At 38.2% G+C, this 23,248-nt stretch overlaps 1 protein-coding gene and 1 pseudogene across 1 annotated transcript in view; one reads left to right on the forward strand and one right to left on the reverse strand.

Annotated features, from left to right (window-relative positions):
* MALRD1 (MAM and LDL receptor class A domain containing 1) overlaps window positions 1-23,248 on the forward strand; it is a 956,759-nt gene that overhangs the window by 68,255 nt on the left and 865,256 nt on the right. The window contains exon 5 of the mRNA XM_064284901.1: window positions 2,120-2,216. Coding sequence (XP_064140971.1) covers window positions 2,120-2,216 — 97 coding nt within the window. The remainder of the gene's footprint in view (window positions 1-2,119; window positions 2,217-23,248) is intronic.
* Window positions 4,103-12,141, reverse strand: LOC100672235 (glutaredoxin-1-like; annotated as a pseudogene).

Here is a 23,248-nt window from a genome sequence, read left to right on the forward strand (position 1 = left end):
ATTTCCCTAAGAAAAAAATTTCCTTCTTGTTGGACCAAAGAGCTCAAGTGGCGTTCATTTATAACTTTTCATAATAACATTTCTTTGGGCATAACAAGTTAACATATAATTTAATTGAATCAAATTTTTGTGTAATACCTATTGCAAACTAACAAGGAGAGCTTGAAGGCAGGAAGGAGATGTAAAGGCTACTTCAATAGATCGGGTGTGAGAATATAAGCATGGAAATAGGAATGGAAAAAAAAAAAAAGAGAGAGGTTAATAGGTCTTGTCTGAATGGACATGACGCTAAAAGAAAAAGTGATTCCAAAGGCGACTTAGGATTTTTAGCATTGCAGATTGGAAATCTTCTGGTACTAGAAAAAGAGAGTCAGGCAAGAGGGCCAGTTCGACAGGAAAGAACAAACAGCATATGATGAGTTAGAAGTGACTTTTTGTCCTGTGAGTGAAAATGTCCAGCAGGCTGTAGAGATATGGGAGGAGAGCACAGGAGAGAGGTGAACATTCATGATTTAAAATTGTGATTCATTAACCTGGATGACCACTGAAGTCCTCAGGATGAATGAGATTTTGGAGGACAGAGTGTGGAGGGAAATAGAAGAGGCTGGTAATGTAATTAACACTTATTTCGACTTCAGTTTTTAAATATTGTTACTACAGAACTATACTTACCTCGGCAAGAACTAGGGAATGTATCCATGAGAAAAAGCTTTCAAGAAGAATAAAATTTTAATCTGCAGAGAACTGATTTTTTATCTACAAACACACTCTTTGTATAATAACTATTTATAATATTTTAATAACTCTGAGTTATTATAATAATAGCTAACATTTATCCGACTTGGGGGGGAACATTTATCCAATGCTTACTATGAGCTGGATACTGTTTTACATGTAGTAACCCATTTATCCTTGCACAGACCTTATCATATAGTTTATTAATTTTATCATTACCATTTTATAAAAAGAAAACTAAAGGTAAAAAGACTCTAAGGTGTAGAAATGTTAAGTAACATTTCCAAGGCCCTGTTGCTATTAAGTGGTGAAGCTGGGATCTGAATCCAGGTAGTCTCCAAATATACATTTTTAATCCCTATGCTGTACTGTCCTCATATAAAACTATCCCTACACAATAGCCTTTGGCAGACCTTTGTAGACATAGTACTGCTTTCTAAATAGTCACACAGTTTTTCTCTTTTATGTGAAGAAAATATGACTTTCCTAGGGCAACGCATTCATAGGTTGTGCATGAGTCTTGCTGGATTTTTCCTGGAGTGGTAGCACCTGGTTTGAAAAGAAATAAATTAGTCTCGCATGTTGTACAGGAACAAAAGAGAATACGGCACGGCAAAACAATCTGCTGTGGTTTACTGCATCCAGGCCAATTGCTAAGCTAAAAGGCAGTGTGAACTTTTTGAAATAATGAAGTGTTTATATTACAAACAAGGCTGAACGATACACACAAGGTCACATTGCCATGTTTCAAGCCTCACACATCATCCGTGTTTGTTAGTGAGGGCAGGATAACACTTCTTACCAACATACCAATTTTGTATTGATTTAGGAAATTGGACAGTAGCTTCTCAGTTTCTTAGAGTAATCATACCAGAGTATTTCCTCTTGGTGCAGACTTAGGCTGGGTCCCCGTCACACTAAAACATTCAGTCATTTTAACAATAAGTCACTGAACTATCATTTCCAGTCAAGTGTCAAGCTGAAGTTTGAGTAATGTCAGAAAATGTGCAATCGGATATCATAGGACATCCAAGGCAAGACTGTGAATAAAATTTAGAGAACCAGAGATGGAAATGGATCATAATTGCAACATACTAAGAACTCAGGATAAAGATGAACTAAACAAACATGATGGTCGTGGGAGAGAAACAAGGTGAATATTTCTTAATTTCACAAACATATAACTTGTGCCATGCATCTGAGATACAGGGATAACCATGTATTTTTTTGCCCTTGAGAATGTTTGCTTTAATCTCTTTCCATTTGGAATTGGCATGGTCCACCCAGTGCTTCCAAAAAGTGACAAGTTTCTTATCTGTGAGCCCTCTTCTGCAAGACCGTGAGACAATGACATTCCCTGTTTTGTGTTGTTTTTCTTACACAGATTGTTATTCACGGTCAAATGATTTCAGCTCACGAGCAGAATGAAGTCATAGCTATTGATGATATATCTTTCAGTCCAGGTTGCCTTCCTGCCAACAGTAAGAACTTCTTGCATTTTGATCCTTACTATGTATAATAAATCTAGTACAATTTAAAGATTGTAATGACTGTTATCTGCTCTTTATTTTTGTGTGATGTTTTAGTGTGGGTTATTTTCCATTATTTTAAACCATTGTTTAATAGTGACTGGATCTATGCTGGAAGTGAAAATTGGCTATTTTTCTCTGACTCTAATAAGAGTTCAATGGAATCATTTAATCTCGGAATTGAGACTGTATAGTAGCATTTACACTGGCTGATTAAATCTTACCAAAAGAGCTCTGTGCATTTTAGGAGGCTGGGAGAAAACTGGCCTTTATAGACTTGAATATGTCTTCCTGGAGAATTAATTAGTCAGTCTCATAACTTCACTGAGAGATAAAAAATGGAGAGAGATACTGGTTATTATCTACTGAGGCTGAAACAGCTAGATAGATAAGCCACATATATCAGATCTAAAAAATTATCTATATTGGTTCCTTGATTATATTGACTGAGTAGTATTTAATTCCTCATTCACATTGTTATCAATAGAAAAGTTCAGTGTCAAAATTATAATTTAGTTAGAATGAAATATCTAATTTAGTCTAATGATCAAGCAAGAATCAGACATTTGGATTTTTTTCCTTTTAAATTTTTGTTATATTATGGAATAATATAGCAAAGTAAAGACAGCTATTTTCTACAGAGCTTCCAAGTTCTAATTTGGCACTAAGATATGTTAATTGTGGTATGAAATAATACTGTAAATATCTCAAGACCAGAAGAGATGGGTTGTTCCACCTAAGAGTAGACCATCTCATCTTGATAAAGAGTTGCTGTGCCTGGGTTTTTTTTTTTTTTTCCATCACTTATGCATAATTCTTTATTAGAAAAGAACTCAACGATTTGCACTAGAGACCACAGAAGGAAGTTAACTCTGTAATTTTAGAACAGAAAAATTATACTTCATAGTAAGGAATTAAGCTTTTCAAGTGTCAAAAAAAAAAGGCAAGAAAGATTGAGAATCGTTTAAGACAGTATTTCTCAAATTTGGCTCCTTGACTTTTTCCACAGACTTTTTTTAGGGGAGGGAGCTGCAAGTCTTATATAATTTTTTAGTTTTGCTGATATTAATTCAAATTAATAGACACTTGTTCAGGATTACCTGGACAACCATCTTATATAAGAATGTTGCCACATGATCACAGTACCTACATCTGTGTCTCTGACCTTGTGGCACCAAGTGGAGACCAAAAGTGCTTAACTTTTCATGTCAAGTTTCCCACATTGGGTCCTCAAACACTGCACAGAATTGTGGAACACTTTCTGTGACATCTGTGAGTCGTCAATGCTGAGAACATTGGTTCAGAGCCTAAATCTCAAGGTGAGAAGAGGTAGAGATGGCAAGGGGGAGATGCATTTAGTTTGAAAAAGTACATTCAAAATGCTTATTGATTTCATAGTACAAACTCCATCAGGTCAAGATCAGAGAAATAATTTCAGCTGATGGGCAGTCACAGAAGACCAAGTATAGACTCATCCTGGGGGGCCAGGGATAAACATGATTAAAAACACTGGTTTTAGAGGTAGAGGAGTGCTGGCACATGAAGACACTTCGTAGGAAAAACATACCAAAAAGGGAGAATACCTTTCGGTCAGTGAGTGAATCCTAAGCCAGAACTCGATCTTGTCTTTTGGAACCCAAAAGGCAAACCCAGAGGAAACCCAAGACTGTATATTAACCTTCTTGGCCCTGTTTTCTGGGGCAAGTTGGTCCACTTTTTAATAAATTATCCAAAAGAAAAAAGCAGTTTTTGCCAAATATCATTCTCTTCCTCCCTCTACCCTCCCCCCCCCCCTTTTTTTTTTTTTTGTTTTTGAGTAAACAGTTTCTGTAGCCAGGAAAGAACAGTCCCAGATCCATCCACCAGGAAATTCTGTCATCATTTGCGATGCCATCCAGCTCCCAAGGGGACATCAGCCTGGGGCTCTGTAATTATTCTAGAACCCCCATATCTGCTAGCTGCTTCAACAACTCTCCACTCTCTTCCAAAGCTATCAGATCAGAGCATCCACCGATACAATCTTTACCCATAAAATCTCAAGGCACTGTTCTTGTTCCTGTGAGCTGTTGGAGGTAATCTTGTATTGCGCTGGTGTCACTGGTGGCTGTGATATCAACAAATTCCAGGAGCCCTTTTTTGAAAGGCAATTCAGAGAGGATCTCTTGGGTCTTTCTGCAGTAGGGGCAGGTGGGCTTGATGAACACAACCACCTTCCCAGGGCGGATTTTGCTGTTCGTAAACTCTTGTGCCGTGCTGACAAGCTGCTATCTCACCCAGAAGGGCTCCTCAATTGCAGAGTGTAAACCTGTGTGCCTGGGTTTTAAGCAGCAATCCTGCTGGGTAGAATAGTAGCTTACAGGTACGTATATCTTGTCACCCAGACCAAGGTTGGGTAGGTAGAAACTGGGGACAGCCCCTTCCAACACTCAAACCTGTAAAAGTCTCTTCCATCTTTGTATTATCAGTGTTCAGTATATATTAGGTAAGAAATCACTATATTATGAATTGAAATGGACATGGAGCATTGGAAAACTTTAAGGAAACAGATTGTAACACTCTCCACACCCCCATTTTCTAGAAGTAATTGAACTCCACAAACACAGTCATTATGAATTAAGTGATTAATCAGCTCCGTCAAAGAAAAATTAAATTAACAACCAGTTTTTCTGGTCCAACAACTGATCCCCTTCCTCCTCACCTTTTCTCACAGAGTTTTGAGTTCCCTCTCCACTGTGATGGGTGCTGTAGGAAATGACTGAATCGCTCTGTAGTGTTGCTGATGTGTAAAGTCATTCAGAATTGGGCTTTCCCACTCTGTATATTTATGTCAGTGCCTCTAGTAAGGATGGTTCGTCAAACACTCCTGGTAGTGAATAATTGAAAGTAGCATCAGAGTCTATAAATGATCTACTAATTATTTTTACTAAACTGAAGACTTGAAAGATAACACCCTCTTTTTGAGGAATTTCGTCATACAGCTCAGAAGAGATCATGGAAGAAAACCGAAGCAACATTATTTTCTCCCTTCACTAAACCACAGAAAACATATTTTGACAAGGATAAAACATTATTCAGGGCTAATAATTCCATATCTAAGGGTTAAATACTAATCTCTGTCTACATATATCTGTATACATATACACATATAATTAAAATGATGGACGTTTTGTTTATCTCTTTTTACCCCCACAACTCTTCCTGGCTTAGTGCATTGCTTTCTAGTATTAATAATTTTGATCAACATTATTGATCATGTAGTGATGTCTGTAAAATGTAGAGAAAAACTTGAGCCATGGCCTTGCAAAGAAGAACAGTAGTAGTTTTGGAGTGTAATTTTTTTTTTTTCTTTTGCTGCCTGAAACAAAAACCACAGTTTTCTTTTGATATTTTATACTTTAGATATAAAAAATATCTAATGAAATTCTATGCATCCCTCTGTCCCATGACAACCTCCCTGTGGTGTTTTCTATTCACTGTCTCTTACTCAGGAATCTCTCTTCAACAGTGAACCTATCTCTTCCCTGTATCTTCAACTTTTCTCTCTACTAGCACTTTCCCTTCAGCATACCAGCAAACTGAAGCTTGTACAGATTCAAAAAAAGAAAAAAAAAAAAATAGAACCTCCTCTTTCTCATTTTAGCTATCAGCTTCCTAAGGTCACCTTCATGAGACCCTTGACCAGTGATGTCAAGTGGAACTATAATACAAGCCACATAAGTCAAAGTCATTTTAAACCTTCTTCTTGCTACGTTGAACAAGTAAAAAGAAATAGGTTAAATGAATTTTAATTATATACTCTAAATAAGCCAATATTCAAAATATTATTGTTTCAATAAATAATATAAAAACACTATGAAGAAGATAGTTTGCATTTTTTGGTACCAATTCTTTGATATCATGTTTCATTTTTTACTTCCAGCACATCTTCATTCATACTATATTTTAAATGCTCAGTAGTCACATGTGTTTAGTGGCTGTCATGTTGGACAGTACAGCTCTACCTTACTATTCCTCATACCTTCACATCTCAACATCTGGCTGGCCATATTTTGAGCACTGGTGGTCAGAAACTGCAGCCTGGATGACAGTTCCAAGCCCTTACTTGGCCAGGAGAGGGCTTGAACAGAGATACTCTTCTTCTCTAGATTTTGACATGAGTATTTTCATGGTTTTATTCCTACCTCTCTAGTTATTTCCCAGCTTCTATTCTCCCACCTATCACTTAAATATTGGTATTACTTGGAATTCAGAACATGGATCTCTTTTCCACTCATTCTGTATACTCTCCTGAGATGGCTCATCCTGGCCATGAATTCGGGCACCAGCACTGATAACTCCTTCATCTATCTTTCTTATCCATATCAGTCTTCTTAATTTAACTTAGCAAAAACTAATTAAAATGCTATTATGTGCCAGGAATAGCATTAGGATTACAAAGATCCTGAGATAGACAACCGAAGAGATAATTTCTATATTAATACAGTAAGTGTTGTAGTCAGAATGTGAATAGAATAATATGGGAACATAGAGGGGTGCCTGAAGGATCAGACACAAATGAAGCACAGGGTAAAGCTGGGCTAAAGAAGATAGAAGAAGGCATCTCCAGGAGAGAGAAATCTTGACCAAAGTAGGTAGAAATAAAAATGTGGTATATGCGGTATTATATTAAAATAGGGAGCCCCTGTGGCGCAGTAGTTAAGGGCTCAGCTGCTAACAGAAGATTGGTGGTTTGAACCTACCAGCTGCTTCATAGGAAAAAGATGCATCAGTCTGCTTCCATAAAGATTTACAACCTTAGAATCCCTGTGGGGCAGTTCTACTCGGTCCTGTAAGGTTGCTGTAAGCCAGAATCGACTCAACAGCAATGCATTTATATTAAAATGTACTATATGGAGGTTCTGCTTCCAGGTAAGATGGAGTAACAGGGAACAAATTCCTACCCCCTCCCCAAAGTAAACAAATATGGACAAAATATTTGAAATACTGATTTCTAATTCGCTTAGCATCAGGCACCAAAGATATTGATCTCAGAGAGAGGGAAACAAACAAAGTGATATTGCTATGATTACTGCCTTGAGAGAATTTCTAGACTGTGATACAGAAAAGGGGAACCCAGGCAGAATCCTAAAGACTTCCCATCCTTGCTTCTGAGGAGCATTCTGACTGTATTTCTTCTAAGATAGATTTGTTCATTCTTCTGGTACTTCACAGTTTATTCCGTATTCTTTGCCAACACCGTAATTCAAAGGCGTCGATTCTTCTTCTGTCTTCCTTATTCATCATCCAGCTTTCGTGTGCATATGAGGTCATAGAAAATACCATGACTTGGGTCAGTCATACCTTTGTCTCCAAAGTAACATCTTTGCTTTTTAACAACTTAAAGTGGTCTTTTGCAGCACATTTGCCCAATGCAATACGTCGTTTAATTTCTTGGCTGCTACTTCCGTGAGCCTTGATTATGGATCCAAGTAAAATGAAGTCTTTGGCAACTTCAATCTTTTCTGTTTATCATGATGTTGCTTACACTGTTGGTAGAATGTAAAACGGCACAACCACTTTGGAAAACAGCTTGACACTTATGTAAAATGTCAAACACATGCCTACTATATATCCAGCTATTCCACTCCTAATATCTACCCAAGATAAATGAATGCATGTGCATATATAAAGACTTGTACAGGAACATTCACAGAAGCTTATTTGCAATAGCCAAAAACTGGAAACAACCCAAATGTCCATCAACTGGTAAAAGGACAGCCTCTGGTATATCTATACAATGGAATACCACTTACTGATAAAAAGGAATACACTTTTGATATGTGCTACCACATGGATGAATCTCAAAATAATTATGCTGAGTGAAAGTCAGACCAGAAGAGATCATATTCTATGATTCCATGTATAAAATCTATAGTGACAGAAAGCAGATTGCTGTTTTCCTGGAAATGGGGAAAAGAGAGAAAGAGAAAAAGGGAGGAAGTGCAAAGGGGTATGAGGAAACTTTTGGGGATGATGTACGTGTTCATGATTTTGATAGTGGTGATGGTTTTACAGGTATATACATATTTAAAACTTATCTAATTGTACACCTTAAATATGTACGGTTTATTATACGTCCATTACACCTCAGTAAAGTGGTTAAAAATGTAATCTGTGAAGAGAATGGACAGAAAATATATCTGTAAATTTAGATTAGAACCTGGACAGGCTTGTATGCCATGGTAAAGAGCTTGGGATTCTTGAAAGGGCTTTAAACAATGGTATAACGTGGTTGGGCAGTTTTGTGGAGGACTGGGAGTTGGAAAAATCATTATAAATTGTTGTAGAAATGGAGATAACAGGGAAGGTTAGAAATACTAATATGAGAGTGTTATGGATCGAATTGTGTTCCCCAAAAATGTGTCAGCTTGGCTCGGCCATGGTTCACAGTATTGTGTGATTGTCCACCATTTTGTGATCTGATGTGATTATCCTATGTGTTGTAAATTCTAACCTCTATGATGTTAATGGGGAAACCCTTGTGGTGTAGTGGTTAAGAGCTACATCTTCTAACCAAAGGGTCGGCAGTTCAAATCTGCCAGGCGCTCCTTGGAAACTCTATGGGGCAGCTCTATTCTGGCCTGTAGGGTCGCTATGAGTTGGAATTGACTCAAGGGCACTGGGTTTTTAATGATATCAATGAGGCAGGATTAGAGGTAGTTATGTTAATGAGGCAGGACACAATCTACAGGATTAGGTTGTGTCTTGAGTCAATCTCAAGAAAAAGCTGAGCAGAGAGGAGAGGGACCTCGTGCCACCAAGAAAGAAGCACTGAGAGCAGAGCGTGTCCTTTGGACCTGGGGTCCCTGCATTGAGAAGCTCCTAGACCAGAGAAAGATTGATGACAAGGACCTTCCTCCAGAACTGACAGAGAGAGACAGCCTTCCATGGGAGCCAGTGCCCTGAATTTGGACTTCTAACCTTCTAGAATGTGAGAGAATAAATTTCTGTTTGTTAAAGCCATCCACTTGTGATATTTCTATTATAGCATCACTAGCTAACTAAGACAGAGAGCATGGAAGAATGCAGTGTTGAGGATTTCTTCCAAGCTTGAGTGACAGAGTAGATAGTGCTGCCATTAAGTGGGTATGGGAATATGAGGACAGCATACACGTTTGCCTTTTTTTTTTTTGATATATTGACTTTGAGGGGCCTGTGGGTTAGTCATGTGGATCTGCTCTGTAGTAAGTTTGATGGGAGCTTTTAGAGAGATCTTCATTCAGAAGTATGGTAACCATCTCAACTCCTCGATCTTGTTCCAGTTCCTTTAAGTTGCCTTTTCCAAATGCAGAAGTATCAACCTCAATGCCTTTTTCACTAAAAAGAAAAGAAAAAAAAAAAAACCATTGCTGTCAAGTCAATTCTACTCTTAATGACCCTATGGGACAGAGTAGAACTGCCCCATAGAGCTTCCAAGGAGCACCTGGTAGATTTGAACTGCCAACCTTTTGGTTAGCAGCCAAACTCTTAACCACTGCACTGCCAGGGCTCTTTTTCACTAAAAGAAGGTAACATTTATTAGATTTATCAGAAAGGATGTAATGTAGCAATAGAGAATACATACTTAGCTCAGCTGCTGACTGCTCTTCTACTTGAGCCTCTACTAACTCTTTTTTGTTACCCTGCATGGTTTTCTGAGGTCCAGAGCACAGCCAGCTTATACTCAGTTTTGAATGAGAAATCTAATTCCTGACTCTGATGGCTCTAGCAGTATCTTTATGTAGCTCAATTTTTTTCTGTGAACTTGAGGTCTGCCAAACAAAATGATCCCTATCAAGACTTATTCATTGGTCATTTTGGCTAATTGTCCTCAAAGGAGAATAAGGCAGTGAAATCAGCTATTGGCTGGACTTTCAGCGTTGTAAGGAAGTTAGAGCTTGGCTTCTGCCATTGAAACTTTATATTCACCACAAATTGACATAGGAGCATGCTTAGGTGGTACTAGGGAGCTGAGATTGCTTGTAACAGGACTCTGCTATCATTTCAGACCTGAACTTTCTATCTTTAGCCCTGGGAACCAAATCTATTTCCTAATTACACATGATTCATATACTGGGACAAAAGCCAATGTAGATGGGTTATGATAAATATTCAGAAAACAAATGCCAGATTTTATAGTAAGCACTTAAAACAGCTCTATATTAAATCATTGTAGAAGTCAAAAGCAATTTTTTTTTTGTTTTTTTGTTTTTTTTATTCATATGAGTATTAAATTTACACAGTATTACACGACTTGGGGCTAGAGAAGGCTTTGAAAGCAAGACATTTTCAGTGAATATAGAAAGTAGATCTGCATAGATGACCACTATGAGGAGGACTATAAATTGGATATCATGAACCAAGATATCATGAACCAAAGCTGTTGGTCTTGCAAAATTCTATCATGAGATCTCTGATGTCGTTTCTATCGCCTAGGCCATGTTTTCCAATTACCGATCCTCCTACTTTGTTTTCAACTTTAGCATTCCAGTTGCCAGTAATTATCCATGCATCTTGATTGCATGTTTGATCAATTTCAGACTGCAGGAGCTGGTAAAAATCTTCAATTTCTTCATCTTTAGCTTAGTGTTTGGTGTGTAAATTTGACTAATAGTCATATTAACTGGTCTTCCTTGTAGGCATGTGGATATTATCCTATCACCAACAGCATTGTACTGCAGGATAGATCTTGAAATGTCCTTTTTGATGATGAATGCAGTGCCATTCCCCTTCAATTTGTCGTTCCCAGCATAACAGACCATATGATTGATTTAAAATGTTCAATACCAGTCCATTTCAGCTCACTAATGCCTAGGATATCCATGTTTATGTGTTCCATTTCATTTTTGACGATTTCCAATTTTCCTAGATTCGTACTTCATACATTCTAGGTTTCTATTATTAATGGATGTTTGCAGCTGTTTCTTCTCATTTTGAGTCATGACACATGAACAAATTTTAGGCCTTATGTTTTATGGGACATTGGAATGGGATGCCATCCCTTGGGAAAGCAGCAGAGGGAGTAGTGTCCTTATGAAGAAAGCCAGGTTTTAGGAAATGTCGCATGATGGTATATTCTTTGAAAAGTCTGAGGGTACAGGGTGCTTGTTTTATTTCCTGATAGAATGAAAGTTGGCAATATATTTTAAACTTTTGGGAGGAAAAAGTAGCAGCATGAGGATAAATCCTTGTGGGGTAGAGTTGACACTTGGATTAGATTGCTTTTTGTAAATGAAAGGAATGTAAGAGATGGTGAAGTTAAGCCCCATTAAGTTTTCAAATAGAGCTGGCAGTCAAGTAGTACTCTCATGACAGACTAAACCTAGTGAATCATTGGAATCATATGGGGAGTGATTTTGGGTCTCACTTTAGACCAGCTAGATGGGGCCTGTATTTTACATAAGGTTCTCAGATAATCCTTCCTCTCCTCAGATAAATTTTTGTGAAGCCAGACTAATCCATGTTTTAGAATGTGCCTAATACTGGGAACCACAAAACCTCTATCATGTTGACTATTGTACTTGGCAATGACTGCCAGGGGTAGGATCTTAGCAGTCTAGAATCAGTGGTTTCAGTCTCATGCACCCCTGATGGTAGTTGAGTTGTGGGATGGGCCTCAGAGACATGTAGGCAGAATTAACCCAGCTATCTCCTGGACATGTCCACCAGACAATCCTATTCCATTGGAGAGGGGGGTTAGAAATGCATTAGATTGTAAGAACATAGAAAACTTTACTTAAGTGACTTAAAAAAAAATAGATGAGATAAACCGTTATGGCATAGATTCAGCAACTCCAGCACTGTTAAGGTCAAGGACTTAGGGCTTTTCTTGGTATTTGCCTCATAATTCTTACCTCATGGTAATAACATGGCTGTTGAAGCTCTGTACATTTTAAATTCAGGGCAGAAAGAAGGTAGAAATGGAAAGGGGAAATGTTTTTGACCCTGTCATTGTCACGTGGATAACCTTGGCTGCTAGAAATGCTAAAATATTATTTAACTTTTAGAGTCAGGCAAGAACAGGTTTATGACTGGAGTGAGCAAACATATTTGCTACAGAAACTCAAAATCGACACGTTTAAAAGTAAAATCTAATTTTCTTCCAAAATCTGTTCCCCACTTTAGTTTTTGGTACCTGTTTGGTCTCAATCAAAAGCCTAGAATTCATCCTTAAATCCTTCTTCTTTTTCCGCACTCATTTCTTTTCCTCGTCCATTTGGGAAAAAATCCTATTAAAGCATGTTCTTATATTACTCTAAATGTCTTCTCTTGTTTATCTTAATTATTTATCTCACTCTGATTTAAGGTCATGCTCTTTTTTTTTCCTCTTAATTTTTAATAGTGCTTCCAGGTTCAATCTATTGCACTCTACTGTCTATACTGCCACTAGATTATATTTTCTGAAATACAAATGTGGTGGACAGACATCTACTTTGCTTAATTTCATCAAAAGCGTATTTGCCTCAAATTTCTTATCATGAAATGAGTTCATCATGATCCTGCTCTTGCATAACTATCCTACTGCCTTCTTCACAGCTACACCAAGCATTCTCAAACTCTGACAAAATGAACTGCTTGTGAATTCAACAACAGTATCCTCTCATTCTTGGGTATTTTTCCAAACCTTGCTCCCTCTGCCTAAAGTCACATTCCATGACGTTTTTTTGCCTGCCCCACTCCTTTTTATCATTTCCAACTGAGTCAAAGTATCTCTTCTGGGATGACTTCCCTTAGAGATAATCCCCTCATGCCCCAATCCCCTACATACACGCATAGATGTTACACTACCATTTCTGTATGTCAATTCATCTCCTCAACTAAAGACTGAATTTCTTGAGGCAGCTATAGCGTCTTATTCATTTGTGATTTCCCAACACAGAACAGGCACTTAATAAATATATGTTGAGTGGATAATTGAACAAAGAACATGTGCAATTATTTAAATGCCAAGTGCTGGGGATTTTGAATGAATTATTTTTCCCTCAGAGCTATATGCACTCCATTCCATTAAAAAGCAGATTTAAATAAAATATCAGGGGAATACGGTTTTTTTAATGATACCTTACATTTGTGCTAAGAATATTACAGTATTTCTAGGTTTTTTCATATCAAAAATGAAGGTACGTCCTCAAACTATATAAAGTGACTTTATCTGCGAAGAATTAATCTGGGCCAAGCATTTGCCATATTTTAGTGGATATATAAGTGTCTTTTGTCATATTATACCAGAAATATAGTTCTCATAAATGAGCAGACTATGCCTTAATGTGTCTGTCTTTTGACAGGTCATTTTGGTTTATGGAATCTGCTCTGAGTAAGACGTTTAGGTTTCCTGAGAAATTTATTTATGTTTCTCAAACCAATGTGCTTTCAAAAAAAATTTTATGAACATTTTTATACTAGGGAGGATTGTTGAAATCAGTGGGGAAAGAAATTAATAAATTTGATACACAAATATAATAATCACTGTTGCCTGAGTAATGGACTAAACTTTAGTAGGTATAATGCATACCTCCTTAAACTTGAATAAGTAATGATGAATACACACTTGCATCTTGAAAGAAAATATTTGAGAAGGTACAATATGTAAAAACAATGTATTTTAGCATAAAATTATAAAATACCTAGCACCTGTAAAAATAATTGAGTGACAAGTAACTCCTAGAATTTATAGAATTATATGGCAGATGTTTATCAAATGCTCTGTAAGATGACAAGCATTATAATTAACAGCATTGTCAAATACAATCCTCAAAAGCTTTTCTAGTTATGTGAGACTTGAAAAAAGCCTTTGGATTTTATTTTTTTTCATTTTTAGGATGGAAGTATAACATTAAAGGCACAACCATTAAAAGAAAGTTATGAAGAAAACAGGATTCACTATACTTCTGGTTGATCGAATGATTTTTAGAGCCTCCCTTTGTGAATTGTTCACTTTCTCCCATTAAAACAGAAAAAAAAAGTTGGACTTCCAGTGCTGCTGATGTAGAGTAAGCCTGCTCTGACATTTCTCTCCTACTGATTACGACTAATTATGAAAAAAAAAGCTGACCTGAGGTCCTTGAAAAGTAAATAATTGCAGGTGGATATAGGGCCACCATAAGTCGGAATCTACTCAACAGCCATGAGTTTGTTTTTTCTAGTTTTTATAGGGAAGAATAGCTAAAACTTGGAGAGCAACCAGGACAGTGGCAGTGACCATCCTGTATCCTGTTTTTGTCTTGCCTCCTTTATCTATGAGATTTGACCCAAGTTTGTGCTAAGTCAAGAAACTGCATAGCAGGCATAGACAGCAACAAGTACAAGAGAAACACCTGAGGACCAAGAAAAGGGAACCTCTAAACCAGAGAATGTGGAGGGGAAACATTGTGTTCTCTCACTCTCTCTCTGTCCCTTTCTCCATCTTCTGTCATGAGGCCAGCCACAGGAAGGAAACTGCACTGCCATCACAGTGAGGGACCTAAAACCAAGGGAAAATTGATTTCTCTGTATACACAAAGAAAGAAAAAGGGCCCTACTTGTTTGGAAAATGGAGAAAATCTACATTTTTTTTTTTTTCATTTTTGGCTGGACTCAGTCACATGGAACTTTGTGCAATTTGGGAGGATAAAATTCTGAAAGAACTTTATCTCTCTGGCCAGATGAACCAATAAAAGGGGCCACTAGGAAACAGTGTTGAGAAAAATTTGGAAAGAACAAGAAAAGGGGATACCCTAATTTAGTGTATGAAATAAAACAAGTTTCGGGTTAACTTTCAAGCTGCACATATGTCAAACACACCCAAAGACCTGCAGGAAAGGCTTTGAGAACTGAATTATCATATAAACTATTTTCCAATTCTCCAGGCTAACTCCTGAGTGCCTTATGGGAGGGGCAGACCCAAAAAGTATAGACAAGGCTTTGAATACTGGACTGGCAAGAACATGGCTCACAAAAGAAGAGATAAAACTTGTATTGATTACCCAATAACATGAAAATATTAACATTCTCCGAAAACCAGAAAAAACCAAACCCATTGCCATGGAGTTGATTCCAACTCATAGCTACCCTATGGGACAGAGTAAAAGTGCCCCATAGGGTTTCCAAGGAGCAGCTGGTGAATTTGAACTGCAGACCTTCTGTTTAGCAGCCCAACTCTTAACCACTGCACCACCACTCCAGAAGACTTCAAAACAGGGCTTCCAACCAGTTCATTGTGGTTTGAACTCCTGCTGAGAATTTGCTTTTCTAACAACTTCCCAGGTGATGCTAATGCTGCTGGTTAGGGACCAATTCTGAGAACCACTAGTACAGCCAAAACCAAAAACCAAACCCATGGCTGTAGAGTCAATTCCGATTCATAGTGACCCTATAAAACAGAGTAAAACTGCCCCATATGATTTCCAAGGAGCAGCTGGTGGATTTGAACTGCCAGCCTTTTGGTTAGCAGCTGATCTCTTAATCACTGTGCCACCAGGGCTCCACTAGTAGAGGACCCAGAGTCTCACAATACAATAATCAGTGTGTCCAACCTGCACTCTAAAATTTCCTGACACCCAAAGAAACAGGAAATCTGACATATTCTCAAGGACAAGACAATCAACAGATGTTAACCCCAAATAGATGTTGGGGCTATTGAACCAAAACTTTAAAGCAAGTATTGTAACCACCCTCAATGAGGAAAAGGTGAACATTCTTGAAAAGGAATGGAAAGACAGCAGTTCTCAGCAGAGAAAGAAAAACTATTTTAAAAGAACCAGATGGACATTTTAGAACTGAAAATTATAATATCTAAAATAAATTATACACTGGATGGGCTCAATTATGAAATGGAGATAACAGAAGAGTCAGTGAACTTGAAGCTATATTAAATGATCTAATCTGAAAAATAGACAGAAACAAGATTTTCAAAAATGAACAGAACTTCAGGGGCCATGAGGCAGTATTAAAGTTTAACATTCATTAAAGTCCCTGAAGGAGAGGAGAAAGAATTTTTTAGTTATTAAAAAAAAGAGTTTAAGTGTATAATTCAGTGGTTTTTAGTATATTCATAGGGTTGTGCAATCAGCACCAATATCTAATTAAAGAATATTTTCATCATTTCAAAAAGAAACTCCATATCTGTTAGCAGTCATTTCTCATTACCCCCTCTTCCCTGACCCTGGCAACTGCTAATCTACTTCACGTCTCTATAGATTTGCCTATTCTGCAAGTAGGGGTTGGCAGAGAATTGTCAGACAGGTCATGTAATGAAAATTATCTAAGGATACTGCTCTTGGGGAGCTCGAACTTTGTCTCAGTGGCTGCTAGGCTACAGGTTTTATGTCAACCATGACTGAGATGATGTTGGTTTTCGAGGCTGCCCTGGAGCTAGGAAAAACCCAAACCTGTTGCCACTGAGTGGATTCCAACTCATAGCGACCCTATAGGACAAAGTAGAACTGCCCCATAGGGCTTCCAAGGAGCGCCTGGCAGATTAGAACTGTCGTCCCTTTGGTTAGCAATTGTAGCACTTAACCGCTATGCCACCAGGGTTTCTGGAGCAGGAGGATAGAAATAAGGTGAGTTAAAATGCTGTAATGTTCACTGATCTTGATAAGATTCAGCCATTCCAGCTTAGATGAAAAGGAGAAGTTCCTTGAGAGATACAAGCTCACTCACGAAGAAAGATTCAGTATACACTCAAGAAGAAAACAGTAACCTAAATAGGTTTATGTTTATTAAAAAAAAAAAAAAAATAGAATTCATAGTGAAAATCTTCCATGAAAGAAAACTCTAGGACCACATGGTTTCACTGGTAAATTGTATCAAATATTTAGGGAAGAAACAACACGAGTTGTACACATTCTATTCCAGAAAATAGAAATGTAGAGAACACATCTCACCTTCATTGTATAAGGGCAACATTACCCTAATACTAAAACCACACAAAAATAAAATATGAAAACTATTTTTATTTTACTTTAGATGAAGGTTTACAGAACAAACTAGTTTCTCATTAAACAGTACACGTATTGTATTATGACATTGGTTAACAACCCCACAACATGTCAACACTCTCCCTTCTCAACCTTGAGTTCCCTATTACCAGCTTTCCTATTCCCTCCTGCTTTCTAATCCTTGCCTCTGGGCTGGAAATGCCCCTTTAGTCTCATTTTATGGCCCTGTCCAATCTTTGGCTGAAGGGTGAACCCCAGGAGTGACTTCATTACTGAGCTGAAAGAGTGCCAAGGGCCATGCTTTCTGGGTTTCTCCAGTCTCTGTCAGGCCAGCAAGTCTGGTCTTTCTTTTTGAGTTAGAATTTTATTCTACATTTTTCTCCAGCTCTGTCCAGGACCGATAGACTAACATTCTTTATAATCATAGACACAAAAATGTTCAATAAAATTTTATGAAATTGAATCCAGCCATATATAAAAAAAAGATAATACATCACAACCACTCCAAGAATGTGAGGCTTATTCAATGTTTAAAGAGCAATTAGTGTAATTCACCATGTGAACAGAATAAAGAAAATGCACATGATAATCTGATGAAAAGCATAGGACAAAATATATATTCAAGATAAAAACCTCAGTTAACTATGAACTTCTTTTACCTAATAAAGGGTATGTAAAAAATACCTATGGCTAACATCATACCTAATGATGAAAGAATGAATACTTTCCTCCTTAGTTTGGGTACCAGGTGTCCACTCTTACCATTCCTATGCAATGTATTACTAGAAGTCCTAGCCAGTACCAGGGGTAGATTACCCTATAAGCAATGTACCCATGGGCTTACTTGTGAGTCCAAAAACGGGTGGTATTGTGCAGTATAGATTAGTAAGTAAGCACAAGTAAGCCCATGCATACTTTGCTTACTGTAAGCGTGTGTGTCCCTCACTGGCTAATCTGCCCCTGGCCAATACAAGAAGGTAAGAAACAGAAACAGAAGGCCTACTAATTGGAATGGAAGAAATAAGCCTGTATCTATTTGCAGATAATATGATTGTCTATGTAGAAAATCTCAAAGAATTTATGAAAAAGCTAGAATTAGTAAAGGTGTTTGTCATGGTAGTGTGATGCAAGGTCAGTATAAAAATAAATTCTATTTCTATATAATGCAATGAACAATGGGAAATTGAAATTGGAAAAGTAGTACTGTTTACAATACAATCCAAGTAAATACTTGCGTGTAAATCTAAAAAATACATGTGCTGAATCTGTATTATGAAAACAAGAAAACAGTGATAAAGATATCAAGAAGACTAAATAAGTGGAGTGTTATTGGATTGGAAGGCTCTCTCTCTCTATATATATATAGATATATTTTATTGTGCTTTAAGTAAAAGTTTACAGGTCAAGTCTGTTTCTCATACAAAAATTATGCATACATTGTTTTACATTCTACCCCAGATTTCCCGTGTCCGTTCAAACAGCTTCTGTCCCTTTCTGCCTTCTCATCTCGCCTCCAGAAAGGAACTGCCCATTTAGTCTCATGTACCTACTTGAACTAAGGAGCACACTCTTCACGAGTATTATTTTGTCTTATACTCCAGTCTAATGTTTGTCTGAAGAGTTGGCATTGGGAATGGTTTTAGTTCTGGGTTAACAGACAGTCTGGGGGCCATGTCTTCTGGGGCTCTTCTAGTCTCAGACCATTAAGTCTGGATTTTTCACTAGAATTTAAGTTCTGCACTCCACTTTTTCTCCTGCTCCATCAGGGATTCTCTGTTGTATTTCCTGTCAGAGTGGTCATTGGTGGTAGCCAGCACCATCTAGTTCTTCTGGTCTCAGGCTGATAGAGTCTCTGGTTTATGTGGCCCTTTTTGTCTCTTGAGCCAATATTTTCCTTGTGTCTTTGGTGTTCTTCATTTTCCTTTGCTCCCGATGGTTTGGGAACAATTGATGCATCTCAGATGGCTGCTCACTAGCTTTTAGGACCCCAGACGCCACTCACCAAAGTGAGATGCTAAATATTCTCTTAATAAAATTTGTTATGCCAATTGACCCCACATGTCTGTCAGTTTGTCTTACTGTGGGGGCTAGTATGTTGCTGTGATGCTGGAAGCTATGCCACTGGTATTCGAACACCAGCAGGGTCACCCATGGTGGACAGGTTTCAGCTGAGCTTCCACACTAAGACAGACAAGGAAGAAGGACCCTGAGGTCTACTTCTGAAAGGAATCATCCAGTGAAAACCTTATGAATAGCAGCAGAACATTGTCTGATAGTGTCGGAAGATGAGCCCCTCAGGTTGGAAGGCACTCAAAATACAGTGGGGGAAGAACTGGCTCCTGGAAGTAGAGTCGACCTTAATGACGTGGATGGAGTCAAGCTTTCGGGACCTTTATTTGCTGATGTGGCACAACTCAAAATGAGAGGAAAGAGCTGCAAACATCCATTAATAATTGAAACATGAAATGTAAGAAGTATGAATCTAGGAAAATTGGAAATCATCAGAAATGAAATGGAACGCATAAAGACTGATATCCGAGGCAATAGTGAGCTGAAAGGGACTGATATTGGTCATTTGGAATCAGATAATGATATGGTCTACTATGCCAAGAATGACAACTTGAAGAGGAATGGCGCTGCATTCATCGTCAAAAAGAACATTTCAGGATCTATCCTGAAGTGCAACACTGTCATTGATAGGTTAATATCCATACGTCTACAAGGAAGACCAGTTAACACAACTATTATCCAAATTTACAAAACCAACCACTAAGCCAAAAATGAAGAAACTGAAGATTTTTTACCAACTTCTGCAGTCCGAAATTGATCCAACATGCAATTAGGATGCACTGATAATTACTGGTGATTGGAATGCAAAAGTTGGAAGCAAAGAAGAAGGATTGGCAGTTGGAAAACGTGGCCTTAGTGATAGAAATGATGCCGGAGATTGCATGATAGAATTTTGCAACACCAACCAATTGACTCGATGGCACTGGGTCAGGGTTTAGCCACTTCTTCATTGCAAATATCTTTTTTCATCAACATAAATGGCCACTACACACATAGATCTCACCAGATGGAATATGCAGGAATCAAATCGACTACATCTGTGGAAAGAGACAATGGAAAAGTGCAATATCATCAGACAGAACAAGGCCAGGGGCTGACTGTGGATCAGACCATCAATTACTCGCATGTAAGTTCAAGCTGAAAGTGAAGAAAATTAGAACAAGTCCACGAGAGCCAAAGTACAACCTTGAGTATATTCCACATAAATTTAGAGACCACTTGAGAATAAATTTGACGCGTTGAATGCTAATGACCGAAGACCAGACGAGTTGTGCCATGAGTTCAAGGACATCATACATAAAGAAAGCAAGAGGTTATTTAAAACACAGAAGAGAAAGAAAAGACCTAAATGGTTATCAAAGAGACACTGACACATTTTCTTCAACAGTGAGTAGCTAAAGCAAAAGGAAAAAATGATGAAGTTAAAGAACTGAACAGAAGATTTCAAAGGGCGGCTCAAGAAGACAAAGTAAAATATTATGATGACACGTGCAAAGACCTGGAGATAGAAAACCAAAAGGGAAGAACATGCTAAGCATTTCTCAAGCTGAAAGAACTAAACAAAAAATTCAAGCCTCAAGTTGCACTACTGACGAATTCTACAGAGAAAATATTAAATGACACAGGAAGCATCAAAAGAAGATGGAAGGAATACATTCAGTCACTATACCAAAAAGCGTCGGTCGACGTTCAACCCTTTCCAAACCAAACCAAACCTGTTGCCATCGAGTCAATTCTCACTTGTAGCGACCCTGTAGGACAGAGTATAACTGCCCCATAGAGTTTCCAAGGACTGCCAGGTGGATTCAAACTGCTGACCTTTTGGTTAGCAGCCATAGCTCTTAACCACTACACTATCAGGGTTTCCTCAACCATTGCAGGAGGCAACATATGATCAGGAACTGATGGTACTGAAGGAAAAAGCCCAAGCAACACTGAAGACATTGGCAAAAAAACAAGCTTGAGGGAATTGATGGAATAACAATTGAGATGTTTCAGCAGAAGGATGCAGCCCTCTGTGCCAAGAAATTCGGAAGACAGCTACCTGGCCAACCAACTGGAAGAGATCCATATTTATGCCTATTCCCAAGAAAGGTGATCCAACTGAGTGAGGAAAATATCAAACAATATCATTAATATCACATGCAAGCAAAATTTTGCTAAAGATCATTCAAAAGCGGCTGCAGCAGTATATCGACAGGGAACTGCCAGAAGTTCAAGTCGGATTTAGAAGAGGACATGGAACCAGGGATATCACTGCTGATGTCAGGCAGATCCTGGCTGAAAGCACCAAACCACCAAACCTGCTGCCGTCGAGTCGATTCCGACTCATAGTGACCCCATAGGACAGAGTAGAACTGCCCTATAGATTTTCCGAGGAGAACCTGGGGGATTAGAACTGCCGACTCTTTGGGGTTTTTTTTACCCTTTGGTTAGCAGCTGTGGCACTTAACCACTACACCACCAGGATTTTAGAATACCAGAAATTTGTTTACTTGTGTTTTATTGACCATGCAAAGGCATTTGACTGTGTGGATCGTAACAAATTATGGATAACATTTTGGAGAAGCGGAATTCTAGAACACTTAATTGTGCTCATGAGAATCTGTACATGGATCAAGAGGCAGTCGTTTGAACAGAACAAGGGGATACTGTGTGGTTTAAAGTCAGGAAATGTGTGTGTCAAGGTTGTATCTTTTCACCATACCTATTCAATCTGTATGCTGAGCAAATAATCCGAGAAGCTGGACCATATGAAGAAGAACGGGGTATCAGAATTGGTGGAAGACTCATTAGCAAACTGCATTATTCAGACAAGACAACCTTCCTTGCTGAAAGTGAAGAGTACTTGAAGCACTTACTGATGAAGATCAAACACCATAGCTTTCAGTATGGTTTACATCTTAACATAAAGAAAACAAAAAATCCTCACAACTGTAACAATAAGCATCGTCATGATAAACAGAGAAAAGACTGAGGTAGTCAAGGATTTCATTTTACTTGTATCCACAATCAACACCCACAGAAGCAGCAGTCAAGAAATCAAAAGACACATTGGAATGGGAAAATCAGCTGCAAGATATCTTTTTAAAGTGTTAAAAAACAACAACATCACCTTGAGGACTAAGGTGCGCCTGACCCAAACCATGGTGTTTTCAATTGCCTCATAAGCATGTGAAAGCTGGGCAGTGAATAAGGAAGACTGAAGAAGAATTGTTGCCTTTGAATTGTGGTGTTGGCAAAGAATGTTGAATATACCATGGACTGCCAGAAGAAGGAATGAATCTGTCTTAGAGGAAGTATAACAAGGGTGCTCCTTGGAAACAAGAGTGATGAGACTACATCTGACATACTTTGGTTATTTTGTCAGGAAGGATCAGTCCCTGGAGAGGGATATTGTGCTGGGTAAAGTAGACGGTCAGTGAAAAAGGGGAAGACCTTCCATGAGATGCAATGACACAGTGGCTGCAACAATGGGCTCAAGCATAGCAACAAGTGTGATGATGGTGCAGCACCAGGCAGTGTTTCTTGTACATAGGGTCCCTATGAGTCGGAACTGACTTCACGGCACCTAACAACAACAACATGCCGGTTGACCTAGATATCCCCTGAAACCATGGTCCCCAGACCCCTGCCTCTGCTATTCTGTCCCTTGAAGTGTTTGTTGTATTCAGGAAACTACTTAGCTTTTGGTTTAGTCCAGTTGTGCTGACTTCCCAGTGTTGTGTGTTGTTCATTCCTTCACCTAAGATAATTCTTGTCTGCTTTATCTAGATAGTGAATACCCAACTCCCTCCCTCCCCACCCTAGTAACCATCAAAGAATGTTTTCTTCTGTGTTTAAACCTTTTCTTGGCTCCTTACAACAGTGATCTCATAAAATATTTGTCCTTTTGTGACTGATTTCACTCAGCTGAATGCCTTTCAGATTTATCCATGTTACATTTTGCAGATTCATTGTTGTTGTTTTATCTTTGGG

Source organism: Loxodonta africana, chromosome 4 (genome assembly GCF_030014295.1).
Source record: "Loxodonta africana isolate mLoxAfr1 chromosome 4, mLoxAfr1.hap2, whole genome shotgun sequence".
In the NCBI taxonomy this organism is placed as follows: Eukaryota; Metazoa; Chordata; class Mammalia; order Proboscidea; family Elephantidae; genus Loxodonta; species Loxodonta africana.